At 38.3% G+C, this 14,425-nt stretch overlaps 1 protein-coding gene across 12 annotated transcripts in view; it reads right to left on the reverse strand.

The window, feature by feature from the left end:
• The window catches only part of PTPRM (protein tyrosine phosphatase receptor type M), a 441,163-nt gene that overhangs the window by 190,422 nt on the left and 236,316 nt on the right, over window positions 1-14,425 (reverse strand). For all 12 annotated transcript variants that reach the window (XM_064433927.1, XM_064433947.1, XM_064433884.1 and 9 more), the window contains one exon: window positions 12,494-12,596. In XM_064433927.1, coding sequence (XP_064289997.1) covers window positions 12,494-12,596 — 103 coding nt within the window. The remainder of the gene's footprint in view (window positions 1-12,493; window positions 12,597-14,425) is intronic.

A 14,425-nucleotide genomic window follows, 5' to 3' on the forward strand; every position in this document is an offset into this window, starting at 1 on the left:
ATGATGCAATGGTGTTACCCTGTCTTCACAAATTATGTAGAAAATAGATCTAGCAAGGTCTGAATGAGCAGTTTACATGGATTCTCAAGAAAAGAGGAAGGCCAAATCCCACCTAACAGACGCAACTGTACTTTAAGTCTAAATGAATATGTTATGTCACGTCTACTAAACAGTTCTGAGATTCAAGCATCTGTTTTTAAATAAATATAGTATGTTGTTTTCATTCTACAGTCTTCAGAGTAGGTGGATACTCTACTGGAGTTAAAAGACATGGAGTAACACAAAAAAGCAGCAGTCGTGCAAACTTGCCCAAGTAATATCTACTTTCAAAGAAATCCAGGGCCACTTTCAAATGAGATTTCTTCCTCAATAGCCATGAAGAAGATCAATAGCTACACGAAGTTAAATTAGAAGAACAATGAAAAAAATACCTGGAGAAATGATGTGATGTCCTTAAGGAATAGGAACATTCCCTCAGATCTAAATCCATGCATAAATGATAAAGATACACTATTGCTCAGCCTCCTGTATTCAACTCCCAATTTATCCATGTTATACGTGATGCTGCCTCCTAGAGCAGTGGTTTTCATTCTGTTCTCCACCAACTTGTAGAAAATGCAGTTTGCAGAAGGTAAGAAAAACATAACAGCTTAGGGATTCCAAATCACAACAATAAGATCTGCATGTATGCTGAAATATCTTCAGGGGTTTATGAAATAAAAAAAAATATTAAGAGAAACTGATCATAAAGATTAAAAGTGATATTCTAGTTCAATGTTTTCTGCTAAAAACCAGACTATTGCAATGCTGTAACTATGTCCTGGAGAGTGTCCATGGGGTGTGGACAGTCTGCAAATGCACCAATGCTCATGGGCATGGCTATGGCCAGTTGCACCACTTTTATTTATGAATGTGAATTAACACGCACATGAAAATTGATCAAAAAGCCTGGATATTACACAGAAATTAAGCAGTAGGATTTAGAGCAGGAGATCTGCTAATGGATTAATAACACTGTTAACACTAAATATATCCTGCATCATCTACAAAGCTGTGCACTGGAAATTCACTACTGAATTGAGCTGGGGAATGAAGAAAATAGACATATTAAAATGAGCAGTTTATAAGTAGAGGGAGAATGCTTATTTTCTCCCCTTATTCAAAGATGCTTTGCAATCTGCTGGTTTGTGTACAGCACAGGAAGAAAAATATTTGCTGAGGCAGCTGACTGAATATACAAGCCAATTTCAACAGGTTTTTTGATTCAAAGCTTGAAAACTGTTTACTGTTCATTAAAGCACTCACAGAGGATATGAAGTTTTTCATCTATTCAGGGAGAGGATTCAAAGTAGAGCATGGAGAAACTAGCTCAAACAGATGCACTACAGTCCTTCAAGATGCGCTCTCATTTGTCCATTTTCTCCTGGCCAGATGCTTTGTTTTCATGGAAAAATTGGTGGGAAGCAGCACATCCCTGTGCTTCAGTTGCAACTACAGAGGCCAGCGTTATCACTTAAGCACCCAAGGCACAGGAACATTTTCTCCTGCTGGCTCTGCTGTAGGAGAGCAAGACCACAACAAAAATAACCACAACGGAATTCTCGCCTCTCAATGCTATCGTCTCTCTCCACAACTTAAATGCAGTGGGTTCCGGTCCAGCAATTTGGAAACGGAGATTACTGTGTTCATTTTCATTCTTTCTTCCCTACAAAAAAGCTCTGCAGGGCACTTTAATCAGCAGTGCAAAACAATGCAGGCAGACACAGAACACAAGTCAGTTTTTGTGGCATTGTCCCCAGTTTTCAGGACTTCTGTGGATAAATACAAGGCTGGCCTTCTATTCTGTCAGTGAAGGTATAACTCTTCCTCCTCCCTGCTCTGGGAATGACTCTGGTAGGATTAGGTGGCACAGAAACCTTGGCAGCACGACATTGTACAGCTCTTCCCACAGGAAATCTGGCTGTAGATAAAAGATTCTGCACAGTTCAGGATTAGCACAACTGTTAAATACAGATGAGATTTTGGCCTTGTGCTTCTACTACCCTACGACACTAATCTTGAAAACAGCTCCAACTCCAGATGGGAGAATGCAGTTAATTCATCTGTCCTCATCTGATTTCCCTGTGGAACTTTCTCCCTAAATTCAACATTTTTATAATGCCTTACACATCCATCCTACCACTCTCTGATGCTGTTTTAGGTTGAGGCTTTTACACTTCTCCTGACTAAAGAGCTGCTGCTCTCAGTTGTAGAGCCCAGTAAGTGACTCTAATGTTTCTTTGTGCCATTTAATGTAATCCAGTTGAGCAGATTAGCTTTTACTTAGCAATGCTTTAGAGTCATGATGCTTGTTGTAAATGCCAGTGATTTTCTTTCCTACTTAAATGAACAGTGTAACAGAAAGTTTACATATTAATATTCAGCAAAATGAACACTCCTTCAGCATCAAGTGTGGGGAATGACAGTGTTTTCCTTGGAGTGCATCTATAGCTTTTCTTCCTCTTTCCATGCAGCACTTCTCTTTATCCTTTTGTTTCCTTTAACATTACTAAGTATCAAATAAAAGCATTTATTTGATTGCTTGCAATGCATGCTCAAAACGCTTTAGTACAAATGGTTCAATGGTTTAGAATGGTTCAATCAAAAATTTATACTGAGAGCTAGGAATTGCCCCAGATTACTTTGTTCCAGAAACCATAGTCCTCCTACTGTACATTTTTAAATATTAGCAACAGAATTCTTTTTAATGTAGCCATTTAACGTTTGCTAGTGAATAAAGGGCTCATACAAACTTGCTCAAATGCACAATACTGAAGAAAAATTCCTAAGGTCAGTGGCAGTATGGAAATGCACCATTATCAAAGAATCTGTAGAAAAGCCAGTTTAAGTGGTACTGATTACTACTGTGTTGCAACCTAAATTATTTTTAAAATCCTGTTGATTTTTTGTGCCTTGTCACTCAGACACCTCTGATCCATGTGAGAACCTTGACAAAAGTTTGTGCCCTTTTGGGGGTTGTCATGCAGAGAACACTGAAAAATGTACTTTTGGTGCCATAGTGCTGTGTGACTTTAATTAGCACCACCTTCCTGACACGTACATATACTTGTTTCAATTCACCACTGTCTAGAGTTATATATATGGTCTCTGAACTAAAATTGCTCTCCTTCCCCTTTGAAGTTTATTCCTCAGATGCATTTTTAGAAAATAAACAATTCTTCTCTTGGCTTTAACTGGCCAGTTAAAAAACAAGTTGAACTCTTTTGGTTCCTTCACATGCAATGCAGGTTTTCTGTGATCATGCATGCCAAAACGCTCCACTGTTGTAGTGCCAGTACATTGGTATTTCTTGGTAGATCAGAACAAGGCACAGGAGCTCACACGAGGTCCTGCCAGTGTCTTGTACAATGAGCTGATATCTTATCACCTTTGCTGGAAACCCCACCTGCTGGGTACAGTCTATTTGCCTATTTCACAGTCACGCTGTGTTTTGATGATTCACAGTCATACTGTGAGCCATCCACACACACTTTCTTCCCCTTTGTTATTTCCAAAAATGAGCTTCCATCTTAAAACATGCATCCTTCTTATTAGCTCATAAAAGGCAAACTTTGCATCTCATCCTGAAGGCTATTCAGTATTTTCTGTACAACACACCAATCCAGTGCTGCAGGCAAGATTACTGTCAAATGGCTCAAAATGTGTTATATTTTAGATCTATAAACAAAACAGGCACTGGGTCACTTCTCAGTTGATAATTCAGTGAACACAGTGTACTTATATCACAGCACAGTGAACGTGTACTTATATCACAGTCTCTGTTTCAGAGCTCTTATGAACCACTTAGAAAAACAAATTTAATTCAAATACTTATGAAAGAAAAGGAACTGAATCTTGAGAATCACAAAAAAATAGAAAGTATTTCTAAAGCATAGCTAGAGCACAGAAATATTGATGTGCAACACTGCCAAGGCTTCAGCACCAGCAGGGGCCAAGCAGCCAGGGCTTCCAGTATGACCTGCAAGCCTGACCTGAGCGCTCATTGAGTCAAATGGGTGAGCAAAGACCAAATGTGACATCGTACTTTTCACCTGGGGACACCTCCCTTTGGCATCTAGAATTTGAGATGCAAAATACTGACACTTTCTAAAAACAAAAGAACTAAGATGAAAAGCTACAGCAATTTCATACGGACAAGGATATGGGGAGTGACATACATTATACACATTAAGGTCAACAGAGAAAGCTCCCAGAGAGAGCAATGGGTTATACATGCCTGACAATTCCTAACCACAGTTTTACAGGAATTTAGAATGGGTCACTCACTACTGTGGCTACAGACCAACATACATGTGATGCTGCCAGAAAATTACTTGGAAGTGTCTCCACAAAGTACATCCACACATAATCCTGTTCCACAACCACCAGGGAAATATAACTGGCCCACATACTATGCCTTCAGTCCTTCCACAGCACGCAGTAAAATGAAAACAAATCCCTGGCACACTTCAGTAAGCACAGAGCAGCAGCACCTCTTTCTTACATTTTCAAGGAATGCTCAGGTTGTTCTACATTTGAACTTGGGTATGTTTAAACTGAGTACTCCTTCAGAAATCATGCAATGCAGTATTTTCCACTGACGTTCATAATTCCTTCACTGTGGTCCCTACATTAAACACCTCCTTCTCTCAAGGCAAGCACCCAGAAGGACATTTGAGCCAGCTACACACTCAGTGGGAGAAACATGTCTCCACAACTCCAGAGGGCTACTCTGACACGAAGGTGGGATTGTACTTCTCACACTGTCTCCACAGGATGATCAATGCTCTTAATCGAAGACCTTCCTGAACTCAGACAGAAGTAGATGCTTACATTTAAAGACCTAAAATACACTTTATTTGGGATTTTTACTGTACAGGTCTACATCTGCTTAAGATACAAGTGTCTGAGCTCTCTCAGGAGAGATGTGACATTTATACCAGCTTTTTCCACACTAACCTAACAACTCCAGCAGGTTTGCAGAAATCAGAGGCTGGGGTTAAATGCTGTTTTCAAACTGAGAGGCTTTCACCACACTGCTCCCACACCCCAACCATCTGTACAGCATTACTGTGGTCTCCTGCTGAGGCTGGCCTAGCATGAAAACACAAATACAAGAAAAATCAGAGGGCTAGGAGAGTGTACATGATGAAACCTGTCTAATCAAATGGAGACTCTCTTTCTTCTGTCCATTACTTTTGTTTTTATTTAAATACCATGTAAATTGTAGCACACCACAAGTTCCATGAGAAAAGAACATGGACTTCAGGTCTCTTTTTGCCTGAGAGGAGCTTCAGGAACTTTGTACTTCTAGTTAGAGGCTTTTGTTGCTTTATTGGAAACATATGATACTTGAAAACAGGCTGGTGGCTCAGACTTGCTAACACTGAGCTGCCTAAAATCCATCTAAGCTATTTATGCAACACTGTCCTCCCTGTTAAATTGCTGACGAGGTCCCCAGCAGGGCTGTGGCACCAGCCAGCTACCACTGTCCCCAAAATTCCCAGACATGAATCAGGGCCCGTTCCCAAATGGCATCTGTTAAGGGGTCCTGGTCCTAGTGCCTGAGAGCTCTTCAGTATGAATATGGACTGGTTTTAGCCAGTTGGCCTCAGTACAAGAGAATGGTACTGGACATACCAATTTCACTGATAAATATGTGCATATTTACCTAAAGTCTGAGCTCAAGCACATTAATCTGAGCATTGAGTAGCCATCCCTCTCAAAGGGATCATGAAAGTGACCCTGTTCAAAGACTGAACTGTCCATTTTAGTAAGTAGATTTAAGAAAAACATGTTTTATCAATTCTGACTTAAGCTGGCAATCCAGAGCCAGCAAAACAGGTGTGAGTTCCATGAGTTAATGATTCACTGGTTGAATTTTTGATGGACTTCATCCTTCATAAGGGAGATTGGAAAAATCCAGTGCTTCAAAGGATCTTAACAAAGAACTGGTAGAGATGAACTGGACTATCATGCTGTCAGAATGTGAGGTAAGCGATACAGAGAAGACTATCATAAGGGATTTCACAAAGATATGGTCTCCACTGCAACATACGTAAGGACAGCATGTAGAAGGAATGTAAAAAAAAAAAGAATAGAGCTTCCTAACAGTGCAGCAAATTTTAAGTTGTTAATTATAACCAAAATCTGTGAGAAAGTATTAGTGAGTTATGAAACTGAAATTAATCTCTTCACAGATATGGAATAATATTTTTTCTCTTTTATTCTTCAATTGCTCTAGCTTGCTTTACTTATTATGGATTAATTTCTATTAATTGCTAAATGACAGGTGTCATTACATGCTGAGTTCTCAGTGAGACAAATTAGTACTTGAAGAAATCAAGGATCAATACTCCTTTTACCCAGGGACTATGTGAGAAGGCACAGTAAAAGGAACATGGAAATTTCAGAACAATCTAACAGGACATGTGAAGCAGCACCACACATGTCCAGGCAACGGGTAGCATAAATTCTAGTTCTAGTCACAGTAAAAAAAAAATCCAAGGACAAGTTCTACTGCATAACAAAAAAGAATTACAGCATTTTTATAGCATAAGCAATTACTGCACTGTTCCTTCAATGAAACAGAAATTGACCCTTCTGCTGTAAATAATTATACTTGTTGCTATAAAGAAGTGACAATTATGGGCATTAATAAAACCCAATCCCTTCTCTACCACAGACATCCTCAAACAACTTCACTGGCTGCCTTACAGGTTGTAAAACTATGATTTGGAAAGAGCTGACCCTACAGCACACAATTCAGGCCTTTATGTTTACAGACCCTTAAGCAATAGAAAGGCTGCTTGTAGCAAGCAAATTAAAGAGTTCCCTTCATGCTCTTTAGATCCTGTAGTCTCAAGTAATTTGAAAGGCTGTATTTTGAACATGGCAGTCCAGAATATTAGTGAGCTAGTAATGGTACTTAAACATACATTATTTCAACATGTCCATTTCTTTATCATAAATACACCTAATATCCAGACTGTTTTATCTGTGAGCTCCTGAAAGGTGAGAGTTCACTTTTCCTTTTATTGGGAAGCTTTCCAAATTCTGCTGATTAATGTACAGTTCTGATACTTCTCTCCTCAGCTGTGTCTACATGGGATTTTCTTTTTTCTCATTGCTGTGTTAACATGTAATGCCACTGGGAATAGAAGGAAATTACAAAAACATGCTAGCATTACATAATGTGCAAGGCAGGAACTGGGAGTGGACATAGCTAAAAATGCAGATATTGCAATATCTTTATTGGCATGTGCTGTTGCCATGTTTTTGCCCACAGAGAACACTAACATCTCTTCTTGTGCCAATCAGCATTCTCCCATTTCAAAACGCATTTGCTCACGTATCCTGAATTTATAATTATACTCATGATGTCTGCCTTCATAATTGGGACACCAGGAACTAATGCTGCACTCTTACTACATAACACAGAAACTCAGACAGAAATATCAGGAACTTTGAGAAGTGGATTGCAGCTTTGAGGCCCAGGCCTGTGGCTACAGCATACTCACAAGAGCAATTCAAGTGTCTCATGGACTTTTCACAGTGATAGAAAGTATCCTGAAACTTTGGTATTCAGAGTGTTTGAAACCCTGCTGCTTTCTGAGTTCCAGTGATAACTGCATATGTTTCCAAACAGCCTGCCTGGCTTGCTAGTTTGGCTTTTTTTTTAAATTTCTTGATTGCCAGTGAAACAATCAAAACTGCTGATCTCTTGACTGAGTGATTTTTGTAAAGCTAGTACATTTCAAGAATCAAGGTAGGCAGTGACTTTTCTGGAAGGCTCTCAGATTGGAGAATCCTGAAAAAACTCTCCTAGGCTTCAGATGACCCTGTTTCTTCATATGGAAGTGGATGGGCAGTGCTGCATGACCTAACTTAGGTGGCACAAGAGTGCCAATGCCTGCTGCCAGCCTACGAGGAAGGGAGTGGACACAGCAACAGAGCAGAGACCAGACGTGGAAGGCTGATCCTCACAGCACCAGTCACGCCGAAGGAAAGAGATGAGGCCCTAAGACAAATCTTCGTGCCCTGTAATGTGTGTGGCAGGCATGGGAAGGCAACTGTGACCTCTGCTACATGTGTAGCACGAGGTGGTTCTGTGGGGAACTGCTGCATTACATAAGAGTCTTTGCATATAAGGTAACCCCCTCAGATTAACTCACTCCATCCTTCTACTGTCAGTGGGTAGGAATTAGGTGTCCTCTGTCATCCATTTAAAAATTATTACACTCTGAGTACTGTTGAAATGGCTAAGCCACATACCGAATTAGGTACTCCTTGAACTTGGGCTGACAAAGGTCTCTTTACACCATTTCAAATTCCTGTGAATCACGCTGTTCCTATGTCAGGGACTATGTGCAGACAACCATTCCAGCTGTGACAATGAACTAAGTATTTACATGATGCCTTTAAAGGTCTGGATAAGTCAATAAGAAATGTACATTTTTGTGAAATTTAGGCAATCACATGTGTCCCTCTGATGGCGTAGCAGAAAGGAGTGCTTATTGCTTTAGAAAACATGTAGTTTGAAATGTCTATGGTAGTTTCCAGTTGTACTGCAAAATACTTACTATCTCATTACGGCCTTTTGAAGTATAATAAATACTACTTCTTCAAGGTAGAGAGATTAAAAGTATTTTTCAAAATTAAGCACTTCAAGTAGAGATGTTTTCTTTGTTTTCACAGTAGAGTTCTTACTTATGCAACTGGAAGAAGTCGATAAAGGTGATAAAGTCGAAACAGGTGATAAAGGACATACATGGAGAGTACACAGATTGCATTCACTCTCAGCTTTCAACTCACATAATTCAAAGTTTATTTGCTTCCTTCTGCATGTTTTCCTTAAGATACTTTTAAGTTATACTACCTGGCAATTGCTGCAATTCTCTCCTTCTCATCCTACCTGGGCTTTGCAGCCCCAGATGCTGCTGGACTGATCCCAGGTACTCAGAGCACTCAGAGCAGGAAGTATTTTGGTGTCCCAAATGCCAAGTATTGCATCCTCAGGGATTTGCTAGCTGACACATTTGGTCATCCTGTTCTTTCATTTCAGAATGGAATAGGAAAGTACCAAATGTCTGTGGCGACTGTAGGAGCAGAAAGGTTGGCTGAATGGGCCATTAACTGGCCTGAAAGTTTAATGGGGCAAATCCAGCTGAGCCAAACTCTGTAATGATGTAGTATAAAAAATGATCTGAAAAACAGATCATGAGGCAGAGTAGAGCCTGGATGGTCTTGCCTTCTTTCTTATCCATTTTGCTCCTTTCCCAAGTCTGCTCCTCACAGAGACTTGTTATCACCAGGCAGTTCCAGAGTTATCTGAGCCAAAATCTCTGGGATGTTTACTATTACAGCTTTCTGAAGATGTGGCACAGAATAGCAGGAAGAGGGTGGTATGGGGAAAACATTTTGCTGCTTATGTAAACAGATAAAAGAAGTGGAAACACTTGACCTTTATCATGGCAAGACTGAATAGAAATAGGGGCAACAAAGAAAACTTCATTCTCCTGCTGAAGCTAAAACCTTGCAAGACAACTTCACAGAAGGTCACAAGAACCTTTCATAAAATGCAATGTGACAAACAATCTAAAGTTCTAATACAGATGAATGTATAAATAGCACTAAATGCATGCAGTAACCAAGCATTACAGTTATCATTCCCGTGTATGAGCCAGATCTTTGCAATAAATTAGCATTCCTCGGTTGAGTGTATGGCACTGACCAATTTATACATTTGCAGAAAATCTGGCCCCAGAGTCTTCTAAACTTTAGGCTAACTTGCCCTGGAGAAGTAAAACATACAAACGGTATTGCCTTGGAAGAGTGAGTACCCCTGAACAGATGTTGAAGAGCCCTCATAGAAAATATATTGGCATTTGTATGCTTTTTATGCAAATTCTTCAAAACTTTACAAACTCTTAGTTCAAATGTCTGAAAAAAGAAAGTATCTGCAATAAGACATATATTACACAATTTCCACAAAGGGATCATCTTAAATTAAACATTTTTTGGTTTCATTTAAGCCTTCCAAATTACAATCATTCTAAAAGTCAAAATAGCTTAGCCAGCTGTTAAAGAAATACATGCATTCATCATTACTGAACGCATTACTGCTCTAAACATATATAATTCCAAAATAATCTCCTTGAAACAAAGACAGCAACAGCCATCAAACATGCTGGACCTGAAACTGGAGACAAAGCAAGCAGTATTTGCTATATTAAAAATCTGACAAAATACATTTCAATCATGTCCAGTCCTATTCTAAAACAACCTGGAATGCAATTTGGCCTTCATGATTACTGTGTACGTAATCATTGCAAACAGAGCTTTCTGAACATTCCTATAAAGTCTGTTTTTGTGACTCAACATGTAAGCAATCAGCATTGCACCTTCTCTCTTTAGATATTGTGCTGATTGTGTGCAGCTTCTAAGTGGCATAAAATATCAGGATTCTTCTTATTTAATAAGACAAAAAGAATTTAATCACAGGAAAAACGCCAGACTTCAGAATGACCTCAGGTATCAGCTTTGTTGACGTGAATGGCAGAATTTGTGCTCTCCTTTTCCATCTCAGGAATTGAAGAATTTTATGTGTCATGGTTGATGTGCTGATCAATAAAATAACAACAGTCTTTTACACTGAAAGTTTAGAGCAGTTTCAGGTATCTGCATTAACCAAGCCGGTAGCTGTAGCAGAATCAATATACAAGGCATCTTGCCTAGTGGTGTCGATAAATGAAGTATGACTAAACTTTCAACACCCAATGAATACAGATTAAGATGATAAAATCCATATGCAGAATGTGTTTTGCAAGCAGTGTGCTTGGGAGTGGAATGTACTATAAAATGTTAGAAGTATTAAGAAATTCTAACTTTCATTTTCACTGTGCTTCACTCAGCATTTACACGCTAAGTTTGCAGTCAGCCTTCATTTTATTTTAAGACCTGTTGCAAAGGACCTCGGTAAATTTGCTGCTGTGTGTTCATCTGTCAGTTCTATAACTTCAAGTCACTTTAAATCTCTCCTCCTATTTCCCTAACCACTCATCCACATATTTAGCACACTTTTATCTCCTAAAGAGCTCCTTTCTATTGTCAGTGAAGTTTCTGTTATGTCACTACTGCTATAGGAGCCAATCATCTTTAGTTCACAATCTAGATAAAAAGAATGAAACCATTTTTTTATTAAGAACCTAATACATTCATGTTTAAACAATGACTCCAACTTGTATAATTTTCAGATGCTTGAATTCAGAAGGACTACACTAGAGCTTTGTGAGATGAAGTCAGACAAATAATTCTGCTTCTAATCTAACCTGCTAAATCAGTTTTCATAAAATGTGCTCTAATATTTGCTGCTTTTTCTCTCAGGTGGTTCAGACTTCTGCTACATTTTCTTTTTAAAAAGTCTGAATGAATGACTGCATAGCATTTCCAAAATGCAGACCTATGTACATATATATAAAACTAATAGTAAAAATGCATAATTGTATTAATTGTATGAATATTCTGAAGAAACCCAAAGAACATCTATTTGCATTCATGCATATATGAGCATACCAGATCTGTATTTCCCAGATGAAGAGAAATTATCAAAAACTTCAGCATCAGGATGAAAATATATGATAGCCACTCAGTATAGATGGAAACACTTCCTACAGTAATGAAAGAATTAAGGAGGATACACAATCAGCCAAACGGAAAAACATCCTACAGCTGTGAATAATCTCTTTCTCATCTTTGTTTTTGTTTATTCAGAGTATTGAGCTCACTACTGGTTCTCATTTAAAATAATCTAACCATTTCTCTGTCTTCCTCATTGAAAATTAGGCATCCTTTATTCCAATCATGAAGAACTTACACAATACCATGTATCTGGCAGGGAGATAAACCTCTAAAAACTGGAAATTCATTAATGGATATTATAAAACACTGAAGAATCCAAGGCACTGGTTTTAAAGGTTGCTTGTTTAAATTCTTATTTCTGCTATCATGGTCAAATAATGTAAATACTTTATGAATGTTACGGTACATACTGTTTAAATTGGCTAACTTACTAAGAGTTGACTACCTTAAATCTGTGAAGTAAACAAAAAACTGAATATTAAAGACAGTAGCTCAGCATAAAAAATGTGATATGCCCTTGAACTTATAACACTGCAGTAAGCAATTACCTTAAAGAAGCCACCCACACAACAGAACTATGGCTTTGTTCCTTATCTTCAAAGAACAAGCCACTTGCATCTGGATCAAATCCTTTAAACAATACACGAACACTCAACATCAAAGCACTTTCATTTTCTTCAGTTATTTAATTTAATTAGAGCTAATACAGACATGAATTTAGACACTGATTGCTGTGTAGAAAATCCCCAGAAAATATGTTCAAGAAATCAATCAATTTGGGTTTTAATTTCATGAAGAATTGTTCCCCCAGTACCTGACAGGAGCGCCTCTGCTCTGTGCAGGTTTCAGCAAGACTGTCACAGTGCTGTCAGTTTGATTCAAAGGTGTTTCAAGTTCATACGGTGGCATAGAGGGTGCTAGAATAAGAACAGAAAAGAGGCAAAAAAGAAATCATTATTCCTGTATTTCTTCTTTCAAGAGCTGTATCTTTATTTGAATATGCAATTTAAAAGGCTTCTTCAAATACTAAGACCATACTACAAGTCTAAGATCCTTTCTGTTACAATGCAAGTGTGAGACAACTGTTAAATAGCTTCAGGAAAATAAACCCCAACAAATCCCAAAGAAAGAAATACCAGCTCACTTCCAGTTTCAAGACAGGAAACAGATACTAGTGGGAGTAAGTTTGCAGTAACTATTGAGATTCCATGACTTGGAAATGAAAAGTTGTCCTAAGAACAGCATCTGCAAATGTGCATGCTGAAGTGACTATTGTTTTTGAAACTGAGCCCAGCTTTCCCAGTATGACAGCTGTATCAGGATGTACTCTCATAATTTGTTTTTCCTGGAATTTTAACTAGTGCTATAACTGTCCTGGATCTATTGTCCACCAAGACAAGAATTTATCTTAGTCTGAAGTTCCACTCAGCACTTTTGCAAACTGTCTTCATTAAAGATTTACAGTTGTGATTAAAACAAATTATGCCTCAGTTACTGCCTTTTACTGTGGCTGCTTTCTTCACTGCTATCATCTACTCACATTTGTATCATTACATCGGAGGGAAGGCTACTCAGTTAATTGGTTATTTGACAGGCTGCTGCATCCTTATTGTTCACTTGTTAATGGTGATGCACAATTTGCAGATTTAAAGGCTAGAGAAGCAAAAAGTGGTCATTGTAATGCTCTCTTCTGACTGCAGGAATAATGCAGGGCAATTAACTTCCCTAAACTAATTCCCACTTGAAAGGGAAAACATGTTTGGTGGGGAAGAAGACTTTTTCCTTAGAAGATTCTTCCGAAGATTCATTTAGTTTTTCTCCACTCAGTTTCATCTTACTGGACGCTTTGCATATACCATACCAACAGAGTGTATTATGCTCTACATACAGATAGTATCAACCTCTAGGAAATTATTTTCCAGTGTATTTTCCAATAATTTTCATTTTTCCAGCACTATCTGCATCTACTTGAAAGGTAAATGAATTTCTCTCTCTTTATTCATAGAGCCCTACATATCCAGGTAAGGACTGTGTTAAGAATTACACTCCACAATTCCTCAGAGGTCTGTGAAAACATTAAAATCTTCATTGCTTTGCATTGCTATTCACCATTTTTGAAATGTTTCACAAATAAAAAAAAAATAATCTTCAAAAACCTCCTTGTATGCTGAGAGGGTTTTATTCTGTTTACAATTCTCGATAAAAGGCACAAACATTAAAACTAATAATTTTCAGTAATTTGGGTACCACTTAAGTCATACTATCAAACACTACTTTAAAGGTTCAGGACACTGCAGTTTTCAATATCCAGAACTTGTTCATGTGATGTCCCATTCTCAGCCTGACCATCCTGAAAACAAGAATGGACACAAAACTGTAACTCCAAAAGCTGTATGGACTCTGAATACTTTTTGAATACTCTGTCATTTCTTGTCCTTGTTCTGCTGCCCACATCTTAGCAAGTCTTTTGATTTTCCTAATTTATGAGTCCTAAGTCCCTACTTGCTCTCTTTACTAATTTTGGTGTCCCTACAATGACCAAGACTGTCTTCCTGTGCCAGAATGACTTGTGGTTCTCCCAGTCATAATCTTTAGTCCTGGCTACTTTCTCTCTTCTCCATTTCTCTTTGTCTACTTTAGGACTCTTCCTCCTCCACACTGCCTATATGTAAAGAAAGAACTTATTAATAAACAGAGAAAACAGGAAATATTCATCTAATAGTAAAATGAAATGCAGCAACTATTT

Source organism: Passer domesticus, chromosome 1 (assembly GCF_036417665.1).
Source record: "Passer domesticus isolate bPasDom1 chromosome 1, bPasDom1.hap1, whole genome shotgun sequence".
Lineage (NCBI taxonomy): Eukaryota > Metazoa > Chordata > Aves > Passeriformes > Passeridae > Passer > Passer domesticus.